Source organism: Hemicordylus capensis, chromosome 2, assembly GCF_027244095.1.
Source record: "Hemicordylus capensis ecotype Gifberg chromosome 2, rHemCap1.1.pri, whole genome shotgun sequence".
Lineage (NCBI taxonomy): Eukaryota > Metazoa > Chordata > Lepidosauria > Squamata > Cordylidae > Hemicordylus > Hemicordylus capensis.
This window is the reverse complement of record NC_069658.1, coordinates 226,911,500-226,927,278: the sequence shown is the minus strand read 5'-3', so window position 1 is coordinate 226,927,278 and position 15,779 is coordinate 226,911,500. Positions and strand designations below refer to the sequence as shown.

Genomic DNA, 15,779 nt, shown 5'->3' with positions numbered 1-15,779 from the left:
CCCCTTTCTTCGCGTCCTCTCTCTAGGAATCTGAATGCTTTTTCATTAACCCTTAAGTGGAAGGACGAATCCCTGGCCCTATAGACGCTGGAGGAAGAGAAGGTGAGGGGGTTTCCCCTAAAGCGATCCTTGGAGATGCCGGGCCGGCTGCAGGGGGTTGTCTGTCCCAGGAATTTGATCAGGAGCTTCTGCAGTGGGGCGGGGGCTGCTCTCTCCCCTCCCTCGTTTGCCCCCCCCCCCAACTCGCGCTCTCTCTCCCCCCCACCCCATTCTCTCTCTCTCTGTGGTGTAGGGATAGTAAGGATCTGAGGGAGGACTACGCCTTACTTAGAGCAACTGCTGGGAGGGTGGGCCGCCTTCCTAACAAGGGGGAAAGCCCTTGGGGAAATCAAAAGGACCAATCCCCAGGGATTGGGGAGAACTGCACCCGCAGAAGAAGAGAAAGCGGGTTGGTTGGTTCTGTCCAGGTCTGCCCGGAGGAAGCTGCTGGGGAAGAGGGTCAGTCTGAGGAGGCTGGAGACAGCTGTGTGTGAGTAAGTGAGGGACCAGTTCAGTTAGAGGCATGAGGGAAGTTATTTCCCTTTATTGTATTGCTTGAATCTGAGTTGCCAGGTTCATGAAAACTTCCACTCTTACGATCTGCTTTATGAAGAGACAATTGTTTTTATTGCATACTCTTGTTTTCTTTTAACATAATAACAAACCCTTGTTGGTGAAATGTGCTACTCTTCATTTTGGGTCTGCTTTAGTCACATGCCTTGGGAGGCTTAGGAATGCTCAGCCCCATCTAGGGAGGGTTTTGCCACGGAGGCCCCAGAATCTTACATGGAACCTGGGTTCTCCCACAACAAAATAAAGTGGATGGTGGCAGCCTGCTGTGAAGCCCTTACAGTCAAGGATTCACCCCAGTGAACTCCCCCCTCTTCCCCCCCCCCCTCGGATCTGATAGGAGCCATGACACATGGACTCTAGGAAACCTGGGCAGGTGAGTAAGCCTTCCTCAAAGGAAGCAAGCCTGGGGCCCCAGCTGAAGTAAATTGATTGGTGGAGCTTTCTCTAATCTAAGACCAGATAGAGCCTTCCCTAGCATGGAGCTTCTGATTGTGTTCCTGGGACTTGGAAGTGGAGACAGAGCTGATCCTCATGTTGAGGAGTTGATCCTCAGCACTGCACTTCTAGTCAGGCAGTCAATCTCGGAGGAAAGCCCTTCTTGGGTGCTGATCCCCACACATCTAATGAGTGGAAGCCATAGTCTGGTGGCTATAGACCACCTCCAGCCTCACAGGCATGATGCCTCTCAAGAAATTCGAGCAACAACAAGAGAGAGGGCTTGCCTGTGGGCTTCCCAGAGGCAGCTGGTGGGCCACTGTGTGAAGCAGGATGCTGGACTAGATAGGCCTTGGGCCTGATCCTACGTTCTTATGTCTAATCAGTCAGGCAAGCAAAGCCTCCAAGGTGCCCCTTTTGGCTGACAGGCAATCTCCCAGGGCAAGGAGGAAGTAAAGTCACCAAAAGCGAGGGCGGCGCTTGCCAAAATTCCTCCACCCACAGAACTACCTCTCTGAGCTGAGTTCTAGTACTGTGAACTGGCCCTTCCTTGCTAAGGAGCAGACCTCCAGCATCAGCAGCTCTTTCCCTAGAACAGAATTTCTAGAGCTGTGAGCAGAGAGAGAAGAATGGGATAGCCTCTGAATTTAACTCTAGAATGTCCCTGGCAGAGAGTGTTACCTAGATAGTTTAGTGTCATCTGTGAATTTGGCCACTTCGCTGCTTACCCCAACCTCTAGATAATTTATGAACAGGTAAAAGAGTACTGGTCCCAATACCGATCCCTGGGGGACCCCTCTTCTTACTTCCCTCCATTATGAAAACTGACTGTTTATCCCTACCCTCTGTTTCCTGTCCTTCAACCAGTTACCAATCCACACAAGAACCTGTCCCCTTATCCCATGGCTGCTAAGTTTTCTCAAGAACCTTTGGTGCAGCACTTTGTCAAAAGTTTTTTGGAAGTCCAAGTATACCATGTCAACTGGATCACCTTTATCCATATGCCTGTTGACACTCTCAAAGAACTCTAAAAGGTTAGTGAGGCAATATTTTCCCTTGCAGAAGCCATCCTGGTTCTCTTTCTGCAAGGCCTCTATGTGTTTAACAAATTTGTCCTTGTCTGATCTTTGCTGGTCTTGCAGTAGCAAGCATGACTTGTCCCATTAGCTAAGCAGGGTCTGCCCTGGTTGCATATGAATGGGAGACAAGATGTGTGAGCCCTTTAAGATATTCCCCTCAGGGGTTGGAGCTGCTCTGGGAAGAGCATCTAGGTTCCATGTTCCCTCTCTGGCATCTCCAAGACAGGGCTGAGAGGCATTCCTGCTGCAACCTTGGAAAAGCCACTGCCAGTCTGTGTAGACTATACTGAGCTAGATGGACCTATAGTCTGACTCAGTATATGGGAGCTTCCTATGTTCCTATGTCCTTAAGTATGCTTACCATCCTTTTACCTAGCATGGAAGTTAAACTAACCAGCCTGTAATTTCTGGGATCCCCTCTGGATCCCTTTTTGAAAACCGGAGTTGTAGGGACAAGTTATATATTTTTGCTAGGAGATCAGCAATTTCACATTTGAGTTCTTTCAGAACTCTTGGGTGGATACCATCTGGCCCTGGTGATAACGTTTAGCTTTTCAAGACAGTTTAGAACATCTAGTCACCTCAAATTGGCCTAGCTCTTCATCCCCCAAGCCTGAGAAGCTCAGTTCCACGGACGGTATATGGTTAGTATTCTCTGCTGTGAAGACAAATTCAAAGAGCCATCTTCTTTCCTTCTTTCTTTCTTTGTATTGATCTGTCAATCTATTGATGTACACCACTTTGGGAACTTGTGTTGAAAAGGGGTACATAAATATTCCTTGTATTTGTATAAAGAACTCATTCAGCTTCTCTGCAATCACCTTATCTTCTTTAATAATCACTTTCACGCCCTCATCATCTAAGTGGTCAACTCTCAGGCAGGTTTTATACTTCTGTTATATTTAAAGAAGGCAGCCACCCTAGGATGTGGGATTTCTCCTGCTCGCAGTTCTCCTACATGCAAGTTCTTCCATTCCTAGCTCCTGCAGTTGCTGTGTGGCCCCTTGCATTTTGATAACACCCAGCACCAGATCCCCTGATGACCTCACCCAGCAGTTGGATGTAGATGTTAAAAAGCATTGATGACAGAATGGAGTGCTGGGGAACTCCATATAGTAGCTCCCATTTTGGAGGGCAACTGTCACCAAATGCCACCATCTGAAATCTACGTGAGATATAGGAATGGAACCACTGTAAAACAGTGCCTCCTATCCCCAAATCCCTCAGGTGATCTGGAATGATACCATGGCCGATGGTATCAAAAGCCTCTGAGAGATCCAAAAGAACCAGCAGAATGACACTCCCTCTGTCAGTTCTCTGGATTAAGTCATCTATCAGGTCGACCAAGGGTGTCAGTTTGAGATGGGTCTAGAATATCAGTGTTTCTCAACCTTTTTGGAGTCAAGGACCACTAAATTCTTCATGCAGAGTTTCAAGGACCACTACATTCTTCATGCGCAGTTTCCCGGACCAGCAGTTAGTAAAGGGGTTTCAAGTTTATCTATCTATCTATCTATCTATCTATCTATCTATCTATCTATCTATCTATCAGACTTCTATACTGCCCAAAACTTGCATCTCTGGGCAGTTTACAATTAAAATAATATAAGCATTAAAATAATTAAATTTGGAATCTTTTGCAAACTTGGAATATTAGGGGTTCTCAACCTTGGGTCCCTCAGTTAAACTCCCATAACCCCCAACCACAATGGCATTTAGCCATTATGGCTGGGGATTATGGGAGTTGAAGTCCACCAACATCTGGGTAGCCAAGGTTGAGAACCCCTGAATCTAAAAGCCTGGGTGAACAAATTTGTCTCCAGTATGTCTCCAGTATGTGCGGCATGGGGGTGCTTGTGATTACTCAATGGAGAGGGGATGTTGGGCCATTAGAAAAATTCAAAAGCTACATGGGGCCAATGAAAACAACACACAAGCAAGCTTTTGAATTCCCCAAAACACTTCATCAGGCTGGATGTCAAGCAAAGCAAAAAGGATGTGAGGAGAGGAGAGCTGGGCAAGTTCAGTAGAGCCAGAAATCTACAGTTTAACCCTCTCATGATGGAGGTGGAGTTTTAGCAGGAGTTGTGTAGTCACAGGGCCGGATCCAGATGACATTAGTCAGGACCACCCACTGAAATTAATTTAGTCATCTCTCATTTGTGTCAATGCTGCTTGGTCATGATCACCTGGCTTGATCTGGCTCCTGCTATTAGATGTGCACTTTGTGAGGCGGACCTATTGAAACCCGCGCAGCTCCTCCAAAACTCCTTAAAAACGGTTACATTGCAGGTGCTGGGAATGGGGTTTTTTTTAACAGTGAAAGAAAATGTGAAGAAGAGCGGTGGGGACCTGGCATTAAAGGGAAGGGGGTGATTCTGAGATGGCGGAGGGTGTGGGGCATTGTAGTGGTGGATGCCTCATCTTCCTCGCTGGAGAGACGAGGCACTGTTCAGGGTGGGTGAGGCAATGGTGCACCGGACTGTGCTTGGAAGGTCACCTGCGTCCAAGAGCTGCCGCCACGGTGCTTGCGCACCAGAGTGTAGCAGTTGTTCCCCCATCCTCTCTCACAACGCGCCCTTCTGTGCCCCCCTTAACTCCCCTGCATGCGCCAATCACACCAGCCTGCCTTTGGGGCCACGCAGCTCACGTGGTCCCACATGCTGCCAACGCATACCTGCGAGGCGAGCCAAGGCAGCCCTCCTCCCTCCCTCCTCTGCTTAGCCCTCACCATGGCATCATCCCGGCCAGAGGTTGTCCCCCGCACCCGGCGAGGTCATAAAAGGGACTGCCATCTTCCACCGGTGGTGCAGACCAGGGGGTTATAGGGGGCTGAGGGACCACAACACCCCACCAATGCAAGAGGGAAACGGCGTTTCCTCTCAAGGTGCCTTGGCCGCAATAGGCAGCTGGTTTTAAATCGGTTTGGATTGGACACGAACCGTGCTGGGGCATCAAATCCCCAGGATCACTTCATTCCAGTGCCATTCATCCAATGACCCTTTTGCATGAACGCACAAAATGGTATCTTTCCTCTTCCCCATACCACGCTGCCTCCCTCCTCCACTTAGCCCTCCTTGGTACGCGTGCTTGCTCCCCCTCCCCCGAGGAAGGTCCACCTGCACTCCCTTTTCTGCAAAGCCCGAGCCAAGGCGGCCCTCCTCCCTCCTTCCCTCCGCCACTTAGCCCTCACTGCGGCATGATCCCGGCCAGAGATTCCACCCCCTGGCGAGGTCACAAAGGGGACCGCCGTCTTCTACCAGCAGTGCAGACCAGGGGGTTATAGGGGACCGAGGGACCACAATGCCCCACCGATGCAAGAGGGAAACAGCGTTCCCGCTCAAGGCGCCTCGGTTGCAACAGGCAGCTGGGTTTCAATCAGTCAACCTTTGGCTGCAAACAATGAGCATGCAAGAACCAGCAGCCCTTCAAGTGGCACCCAATGCCATACCTTTTCCTTGATGCCCCCACGCTGCATACAGTTTGAAGCTGTAAAGATAGGGAATAAGATAGCTGTAGGAAGTTCTCAGCAGCACATGGAGTCACGGCACAAGAAGGGTCCCACGCCTCCATGATACTCTTCCTCTTCCATGCCATGTGCAAAATTGAGGTAGTGAGTGCCTTGATTGCAGTTGTTGGGCGGGGGTGGGGGGGCGGGGTTGACTCCCAGTCAGGGACCGGCACTCAACCCTTCGGAGTCCGGCAGTGGTCCAGGGACCGGTGGTTGAGAAACTGTGGTCTAGATAACCAGTTTCCTCCAAGACATTCACTTGGAGCCGGTCAGCCACCACCCTCTCAATCATCTTACTCAACCATGGGAGGTTGGAGACTGACCTATAATTATCAATCACCAGGGGATCCAAAGTGGACTTCTTAAGAAGCAGTCTAACCACTGTCTCCTTCAAACAAGCTGGCATCCTGCCCTTCCTCAGTGAGGTATTAATGATACCAATTAGGAGAGCACCAAAAACCTCCCTGCAAGATGAAATCAGACATGTTGGGCAAGGATCGAAAGAACAGGTGATAGACCATACCGCTCCAAGCAGCTTGTCCACATTCTCAGGAGTCACAAACTGAAACGGATCTAATCTAATCTTGCAAGAAGCATTGCTGGACACCTCTTTAACTGGCTCTGTTGGTGGTGTAGCGTGGACGCCGGCAGTTCCTGTCCAGGCTGCCGCAGGAGGCCCCCCCCCGCCACCTCAGCATCTGACATAAGACAGGGGGGGCATTGCAACATTGGCACTTTCCCCCATCAGAAACAGAAGTGTGATTGTGTGATTGTTTTGAGGTAGTATTCTTCAAGCTGAGAAATTTCCTATGCTTTATGTTCAATCCCTCCCCCCCCCCCGCCCCAAGACCTCACCAGTGAGTTTCATTAGCTCTTCCCGCCTGGTTATCTGTTAAGTGCCCTCTGATCCCATGAACATTCTGTTCCATTGAGTTATACTGGGGCAGATTTTTGTGAAACTGATATATGTCCCTCTTGCCCACAGTGGTCCAATTATGGATTCATCATAACATTTCCAGCTCTTTTGGAAACAGATATAAGATAATTCATATGCATATGCTGCTATTCAGGAAAATACTTCTCAGTGCAAAGAGAAAATGACTTCCTGTCCCAAAGGGGATCACAGGGGAAAAAGTGTGTGTGTGTGTGGGGGGGGGGGAGACAGCCAACAACAAACCTTGGAAAGATGCTGGGTTGGGATGCCTAGAAACAGCTCCTTTCCTCTGTTTATAAGAGAGCCGCCATGTTTTTCTTTTTCTGAGTGGGTACAGATTGCAGGATAAAAATTGCTGGAGTTCTATGGTGTCTTCCTACTGGCATTAAGTCTTGTTTATTTCAGCAAAGAGGCACCTTTTAAAAGAGTTGATTCTCTTTATATAGCAGGGGAAGAGCAATTGGCCCTATCCATCCACCACACAGCATCCCTCCAGTGGCTGTTGCTGGTGTCTATCTTAAGTTTATTTATTTTTACATTAGAACATAAGAACAGCCCTGTTGGATCAGGCCCAAGGCCCATCTAGTCGAGCAACCTGTTTCGCACAGTGGCCCACCAGATGCCGCTGGAAGCCACAGGCAGGAGTTGAGGGCATGCCCTCTCTCCTGCTGTTACTCCCCTGCAACTGGTACTCAGAGCCATCCTGCCTTTGAGGCTGGAGGTGGCCTCTAGCCCTCTAACTAGTATTGTGAACTCTTTGGGGACAGGGACAGGAATCCATCTTATTCATGTATTATTTCTCTTGTAAACTGCTTTGGAAACTTGTGTTGAAAACCAGAATATAAATATTTGTAGTAGTAGTAATAGTGTTCTTTTGATCCCTGGTGCTGCTGCTGGAATCCTGTACATGCTTGCCTTGAGTCATTCATTCCCATCCACCACAATGGACTTTCTAATTTGGAAGTTCCTAATAGACATGCAGAGGACTGCAGCAGGATATCTTGAAAATAGAGACTTTAAAAAAAAAGCAAAAAGCAGCTTAATAGTTCGGGGAGGGGGGTTCATGACTGAGTCGAATTGTCAAAAGAGGTGACTGGGGCTGAGGCCTGACCGCCGGTGTTTTAAGGACCTTGTGATGGTCCAAGTTGCGCTCTCAGACGGACGAGGCAGCCGAGGGGTTAAAGGGAGGCGTTAAGGGGGATGAAGACTCCTAGAGAGGCATGGGAAGGGGGCGGGGCTGTGTATGTATCCGACCGGCCGGGCTCTCTTCGACTCCTCCCAGTTCCCCCGAAGGAGGCGGAGCCTTTGCTTTTCTCCCGCGCAGCATCATCAACTGTGTGGCGGGGCCTGGAGGTCAATGCGACGTACGTGTGTGGGGTGTAGCAGGGAAGGAAGGGGGAGAAGACGGGAGGGGGGGGCTCCAGGCTGGGAGCGAAGTCGAGCCCACGAGCTAGCTCCTTTCCCTGCTCTGCCTTGGCAGGTCCTCGGCGGCGGCTGCTCCTCCTCCTTCTGCCCCGGCCGAGCTGCAGCTTTTGCAGAGCTGCGGGGGAGCTGAGCCCTGCTGGCAAATGGGGACTGTCTTGCTCCGGTCTGACATGATCTGCCAAGTGCAAAGGAAGGGAGCGGGCCTGCGGGGTGTAGTTTGTGTGTGTGTGTGGGGGGGGGGAGGTTCGTTTCGTTTCCTCCCCCAGCAGAGTCAGTCCTCCGAGGGGTAATAAAGCGAGAGATTCGAGGGGGCTGTTGTGTTCACCTGAAACAGGGACTGCGCATTGGGGTCCTTGGGAGGTGGTCCTTGGGAGGCGGTGGCCAGGGTGTTTGCCCTCCCCCTGGATGTGGGCAGAGCAAGGGGAGGGGCTGTGTCTCCTCCGGTGCCTGGAGAGGCTGCCAGAGTTTGAAGCTGGGGCTTTCTGGAGCGGATGCTCTTTCCAAAGTGGGCCCCTTGGGATGTGGGAAGAGCAGGGAGCCTATGCGGTGCAGCAGAAGATGCCAGGCAGGCAAGTGGAGAGGACCGAGGGAGAGCTCTGTTGGGAAAGGGGAGAAGAGGCTTGGGCTGGGATCTCTGTATCCTACACAGGTGAACGTCCTCCGCCGTTTGTCAACAGCGAGCCACTCTCCTTAGAATTGTTGAGCTCAGAATCACTAGAAGGAACAGCAATATTTTAGTTAGTTATTTTGCACGTATATACTACTTCTCAGGTGTGAACCTCCCAAAGGGGTTTACAGAAAACTTAAAGAACAATATATCAAGCCACACGTGTACTTGTTTACGTGGGCCTCAGTCTCCCTTGTTTCTTCTGTCCTCCCCGCATAGCAAGGTGGTCCCTGGTCGCTCTGTGGTGGCAGGTGAGGGGGAGGGAGGGGCCACTTTAGCTGGGACATAGTAGCTGGATGGGGGCAGCTCCCTAATAGTGAGAGGGGAGCTCAAGGGTAGGCAGGGAGATGGAGGGGCTGCATGTGGGGGGTGTTGTAGGGACAGCCCAGTGGCCAGAATGCACTGGGAAGGTTTGGCCAGTGCCTGCCAGGTGAAAGACTTGAGATTTGTCTGCTTTTCTTACAGGGAAACAGTCACTAGCTAGAATCTTCAAACTTCCATCCAGCTGCAAGACAGGATGTAATGCTGGAGGAAAAGGAGGAGGTTGGCAAATCAGCTCATCTGCCTGGAGCCCTTGCTCTTGATTTAAGAGAGAAATCTGGCTGGAGAGCAAGGAGAGCTTTGGGTATTCCTAGACGCTGCCTTCCTTGCACAGCAGAGCAAAGATGGAAGATGCTAACTCCGTGGGCCCTAAAGTAGTTAGAGGCGGTGAGGTTGGAAGCAGTGGGGAATTCTGGGACAAACTCCAGCACAAGATTCCAGGAGAGGATACTGCCAGCTCAGAGGCCCAGCGCCAGCACTTCAGGCACTTCTGCTACCAGGAGACCAAGGGGCCCCGAGAGGTTTGCAGCCGACTCCACAGCCTTTGCTATCAGTGGCTGAAGCCAGAAAAACACACAAAAGCTCAGATGCTGGACCTGGTGATCCTGGAGCAGTTCTTGGCCATCCTGCCCCTGGAGATGGTGAGCTGGATCAGGGAATGTGGAGCGGAGAGCAGCTCCCAGGCGGTGGCCCTGGCAGAAGGTTTCCTCCTGAGCCAGGCAGAGGACAAGAGGCAGGCACAGTGGCAGGTGAGAGCATCTTTCTCATTCTGGTAACTCACACGGTCTGGAAATTTAAACCATACAGTCCTAGAAATTCCACCTTATAGGCCAGTTTTGGGGGGGCATCATTCCAGAAAAGGTTGTCCCAAGCTCCTTTCTTTAGATTGCACTGTATATTGTTGATGACTTTTCGAAAAATGCATATCTTTTGATTCAAAATCCACAGAAATAGCTAACACTATTCAAACAGCTGTACCACTACTACCAATATTTATATACCTCTCTTCAACCAAAGTTCTCCAAGCAGTTTACATAGAAAAATAAATAGTACACAAATAAGATGGTCCCCTGTCCCCAAAGGGCTCACAATCTAAAAGGAAACATAAGGCAGATGCCAGCAACAACCACTGGAGAGATGCTGTGCTGGGCTTTTATAGGGCCAGTTGCTTTCCCCCTGCTAAATAAAGATAATCACCACTTTAAAAAGGTGCCTCCTTGCTCAGTTAGCTGGGGTCAATTAGTGCAAATCACTCAAGACAAAGCAGCCTCAGCTAAATCATCCACAAGACCTACTGTCGTCATCAAAGTGGTTTAAAGTGTGTTGCCTCCCAAAGCCCCTGAAATGAAGCTGCCTCTGCCTGAAAACCAAGAGAGATGGAGCAGAAGGAACCTCCCTGGGGCTGGAGATCCACCCCCTCAGAGTGCTATTGCTGAGAAGGCCCTGTCCTAGCCACATTAACCTTCGTCCAGGTAGTTCCAGGGCTAAGCAGATGTGTGGGGTGGTATCCTGTAGGGATGTGCACAGAACTGTGAGGCGCGGTCCGGCGACAGCGGGGGTCTCCCTTAAAGGGTGTGTGTTGGGGGTTGCACTTACCCCTCCTGCCACTTTTCTCCCGGCCGGCGCTCCATTTTTTGGAAACAGTTTTGGGGTGGCAGCGTTCCTCCCTGCCGCCCCTGCCCCCATGGTTGGCCGGAAATACTGGAAGTAACAAGCGTGTGTGTGCCCGCCGCGCACATTGCGTGTGCACGTGTCATGGTCTCTGGACCACCTCCGAAGAAGGGATGCCTCAAAGCCTGAAGGCCAGGGGTTCCAGATGCCTGTGTGGAGCTCAAGGTGCTTGAAGGAGACAGCGCAAGCCATAGAGAGATGGGAATGGAAAGGGCCTTTCAACTGCACCAGCTTCTTCCCCTTTCTATCTCATAAAGGCATACGTTCTTGTTTTCTTTTTACTTTGCTTTATATCTGTGTTAAATTATTTACACTGCCTAAATACATGTTTCAGGTGGTATATGAGAGATAGATAAGAGCCCTGCTGGATCCAGCCGAGGCCTGCCTAGTCCAGCATCCTGTTTCCCACAGTGGCCCTCAGACACTTCTGGGAAGCCCCCAGGCAGGAGATGAAGGCATGCCCCTCTCCTGCTCTGGCTCCCCTCCAACTGGTACTGGGAGACATCCTGCCCTTGAGCCTGGAGGCAGCCTGTACTAATAGTCCAGTCCCCACTGTAGACCTGGCAGGCCTTGAAATGTAGAGGGCGTTGAGGAGGTGGCTGGAGTGCATGGAGACTGAGGCAGGCTGTCTTTGCCCTAACCTGCCTTCCCTTCCTTGCCTGGGCGGGATCAGAGGAAGCTGCCTTATACCAGGTCAGGCCATTGGTCCACCTAGCTCAGTATTGTCAGCTGCTCTCCGAATCATCAAGACTAGTCGCCATTTCTGGCAGGAGTCCCTCCCAGCCCTACATGGAGATGCTGCCGGGGAGTGAACCTGGGACCTTCTGCAGGTAAGCAGCTGCTCTGCCCCTGAGCTATGGCCCTGCCCCCTGATACCTTATCAGCAGACAGTGGTCACAGGGAGTAGTCACCCATTCAAATGCCAGCCAGGGTAGACCCTGCTTAGCGAAGGGGACAATTCCTGCTCACTGCTGCAAGACTAGCTCTCCCTTCTTTGCTCCCCTTTCAGAAGCAGGAGGCAGAATGGGCAGAGAAGGCCCCATCAAGCCCCATGCAGAGGCTGCTGTGCAAGAGCATCACAGAGGAACACAAGAGAGGGGCCCCCTTGCTGGGTAAGGATGGAGTGCACAGAGTGCAGCTTGGTCTCTCCCTTCTCGATATCCCTGAAATTGGGGCATAGCACCCAGTGCCCCACACTTGAGCCTGGAGTCAGCCAGAAGGAAGCATTGCACTAGCTGATGTGCTCCCCAATTGTTTTGCGTGGGTCATGGCAGAAGGCCACAGCTAGATCAACCAGCCTCTGCCCTCTTCCAAGATTAGAATCTCAACAGGGAAGTCCCAGTCAGGTAGAAGCAGAAGGTGGGGGGCAAGGGAGGAGGCCCATGAAATATGAGCTGCTCACTGCACCTGCGCCTTGTGTCACATTGCTAATCTGGCTTTGGAAGGAAGATCTGGTGAAGAGAATAGAAAAGACATTTCTAGCACAGAAGCAGTGCCTAGAAGCAAACAGGAAGACAGATGCATTTTCTACAAGGAAATGAAAGTCTACATGCTTGTGTATGAAGGCTGAAAGGCTAACCATGTACTTTCTCTCCTTTGCAGGTGTAAGAGTGGCCTTAGTGCCTGATTCGAAATCGACCCCTCTTTGTACTGGAGCCGGAGAAGCAACTGTGTGTCCTCCTCAGGTAGGGAATAGGTCTCTCATTGGGGTCACTGCTTGTCGCTGATCAGCGTTTGATAGGATTTTTGACAAGGTTTTTCTTGTTCAGACCCTTTCTAAAACACTGCCGTGTGAAACAGAGGTTGAGTTGCAGAAGGAACTGTGGTTTCCACAACATCAAGATAGGTGTAGAAACCATTCCATTACCAGGTCAAAACACTTTGCACATGCTTCGGGACATCTTACTTTAGTGTCTTTTTTTTTTTTTTTTAAGTATACTTCCCTTCAGCGGTACATGTCCCTTCTTCATAGCAGCTGTTCTTGTCTTTCTTTCTGTCTTAAAATATTTATACCCTACCTGGTACTGCTACAGAGTATACTACTGCTCAGGGAAGTTTCATGTAGGTTTCATGCTGATAATAACCAGTATAGGGGACAGAATAGATCCCTGTGTCACCCCATAGGCCAAAGGGTGGAGCAAGCATCCCCCAGCACCACCTTCTGAGTACAATTCTCCAGGCATGAACAGAGCCACCATATAACCATGCCCCCGAGACCCAGAGAGATGATCCAGAAGGATACCATGGTCGATGGTATAAAAAAACACTGAGAGGTCCACAAGAATCAAGAGAGTCGCACTGCCTCTGTCTCTCTCCTGGTGTAGGTCATCCACCAGGACAACCAAGGCAGTTTCCATCCTGTATCCAGGCCGGATGCCAGACTGCGAAGGATCAAATAATCAGATTCATCCAGGGCTGCCTGGAGCTGGGATGCCACCATACCCTTATAGGGGCTCTAGCATATGTTGGGTCACAGACATTCTGAGTTTTCCTCCAATGCTGCTCAAGCCATCTTAACAGCCTGCTTCATTGTCCTTACAAAGGTTTGTTTTTTAAAAAGAAATGTTGGGCAGCATATAGATCAAAGGTGCTCAAGAGCTCGCCTTACTACCGTGTTTCCTGGATTTGCTGTGAGTAGGAGGGGTGCACTAATCTGGGAAAGTACTTGTGTGCTTTTCTGTGTTCTTCCAGACAAATGGTTGCCTCCCCTGAAGCTCTGAGTCTTTCAGGCTAATCGGCAGTTACCCCACCTTCCTGCCCCCTTTCAGCTTGTGAGCAAAAATGTGTTTGTAGAGGACATGGTTGATGAGTCGAGAAAAGGATGATGTGTGTGCGTTCTCCTTTTTTCAGGGTCCGGTGTCCTTTGAGGCGGTCTCTGTGTGTTTCACGGAGGAGGAGTGGGCTCTGCTGGATCCTGGCCAAAGATCTCTGTACAGGGAAACCATGCTGGAGAATTATGGGATGGTGGCCTCTCTGGGTAAGAACCCTTTACTGATAGATCCTAAAAGTTCTTGAAGATTCTTGGGTTAAAGACACAACACGGGACACTCCTCCATCCCAGTCTCATCAGGCGGCCATGATCCAGATTGTGTCTCAGAAAAAATGTTTCTGTTCTTCTTGATCTTTGGCTGTGAAGTGGGAAGTAGGAACCAAGAGGCAACTTGATTTTTAAACCACTGTAACTTTCATTCTGTCTGTAACCAGGGACCATTTTATATCCCCAAACCACAAAATTACTAGGACTGTGCAAAGGGGAAGATGGTTACTTTGGAGCTGCCCCTGATTTTATTCAGTTCTTCAGGGGGTTTGCGTCTCTTGGCTTCATTCAAAATAGTTGCTTCTACTTGGACCAAAGATTCACAACCTCCCTCTTGCTACCTGAATGCCTGGACCTACTTACCCAACAGGAGACAGGACAGTCTGTTCTCTATCTTGACTTCTGCACACAAGGGAGCAGCAGCTTCAATGGAGGTATGACTCCATTGGATTCAATGGATTCAATGAGGTGGATTCAATGGATTCAGTGGATTCAATGAGGTGGATTCAATGGAGGTATGACCCCCAATGGAGGTGTTGTGGTTTAAAAAAATATTCCCTGCAGTCCTGGCAAAAGTGCAGGGTAGCTTGGGAATCATAGTCGTTTCAGGAACTCTGGCCATTGTGGCTGCCCCTGAAAATACTGCAGTTCCCAAGATATTCTGTGCCTTTACCAGTGCAGGGAAAGAAGCAGGCAGGGGCCAAAGTGTTTGTTTTTTTAAAAAAAGCCCACGGCAGAACTGCTCCCTTCCTGCCAGGAGTGAAGAGAAAATACAGTCTGCCCTGTCTCCTCTTACACAGCTTCAGGGGTCAGTGGAGTAACAGATGAAGGTTGAAGGGGCTGAATCAAAGGTGGATTGTTCAGTTCAGGCTGAATCTTTTAGAGTTGGGCCAAAGCTGCCTTTTTCAATTTGGGAGCCAAAGCCCGGCAAATTACTTTGTTGCACCTCTGCAGCAACAACTCCTGAAGCAAGAGAACAGCTGGTATTGGGGCTTCACTCTCAGTTATTTGGTTATGCATTTCTAAATCTTCTGGTTGTATTTTTGCTGATTGTTAATCAGACTATAGAATGTTCCTGCAGCCATATTAACTGAGTCTTCTGGTAAGCATATCTTGAGGTCTGCAGATGTTCAGAGAATATCTTCTGGGATACGTCCGATAAGTTGCTATATTCTTAAAGAGGAGGACCCTAATTTATGAGCTCTGAATGCTCCCTTCTTTCGTGACATTCTCTCCTTCCCTGCCACACACACCTGGTTTACAGCATGCCTGCTGCTGCCGCTTACATTAATTTGATCAATGTGGTATGCAGTGTTCCCTGTGCGGGGCTGTCCCTAGGGGGGTATCAGCAGGTCTGGGGCCTCCTTAATATTTCAAGAGCAAGCAGGACTACCCCCCTGCCCCACACACCACCAAATTTATTGTCCTAGCTCCTTCATAGGCATGCTGGCCATGGCTAACTTCCAGCTGCAGAAGCAAGCAAACAGCAAAAAGCAAGCAAACAACCTCTCCCCCCACTCCCTTATGAGCTGCTCACAGTAGTCATAGGCACGCAGCCCCTAGCTAAGCTTAGGCTACCGAAACAAGCAAGAGCAAGAAGCAGGCAAACCACTCTCTCTGCAGGCAGACCAAGTGCAGCAGTGGCCAGAGGCCCATTAGGCCCAGCGTCCGGGTGTCCCAGGGGTGCTGCTTCCCCCAACGCAGCCTGCAAGAGGCTTCCGCTCCCACCCTGGTGCTGACAGCTCTGCTCAGCCGGCTGCCTCTGGATTAATGCCCTGCAAGCGACCGAGGGAGGCCTGAATGTCCACTCTAAATTGAAATGTGCCAGCCAAATGGAGAGAGCACCAGGCACGGAACGCGTACTAAAAGAGGCAGCATGGGCGCACGTGCATTCAGAATTCGGCCTTCCTGATTCAACCTGAGCAGGATCTAAATGACTCTCCCTGCACGATAACCTACCTAACAGGGTTGTGAGGAAAACCGTCCATGTACATTGTTCTGGGCTCCTTGGAGGAGGAACAAGATAGACATTTAGTAAGAGGTTGGGGATGGCACTTAATTTTGTGGTGGTGGGGAGTCCCACCTGC

The 15,779-nt window shown here is 50.3% G+C and overlaps 1 protein-coding gene across 6 annotated transcripts in view; it reads left to right on the top strand.

Moving 5' to 3' along the window:
* LOC128347018 (putative zinc finger protein 66) overlaps positions 1-15,779 on the top strand; it is a 32,296-nt gene continuing 16,517 nt past the window's right edge. For 2 of the 6 annotated variants that reach the window (XR_008317343.1, XM_053300999.1), the window contains exons 1-5: positions 8,226-8,645; positions 9,129-9,733; positions 11,665-11,767; positions 12,258-12,340; positions 13,506-13,632. Coding sequence is in view for 5 of the 6 variants with exons in the window: in XM_053300999.1 (XP_053156974.1) it covers positions 9,329-9,733; positions 11,665-11,767; positions 12,258-12,340; positions 13,506-13,632 (718 nt within the window). In the remaining variant the exon portion in view is untranslated. Of the gene's footprint in view, positions 103-7,858; positions 7,936-7,994; positions 8,160-8,225; positions 8,646-9,128; positions 9,734-11,664; positions 11,768-12,257; positions 12,341-13,505; positions 13,633-15,779 lie in introns of those variants that run through there. The other 4 variants (XM_053301001.1, XM_053301000.1, XM_053301003.1 and 1 more) reach the window with 4 other exon arrangements.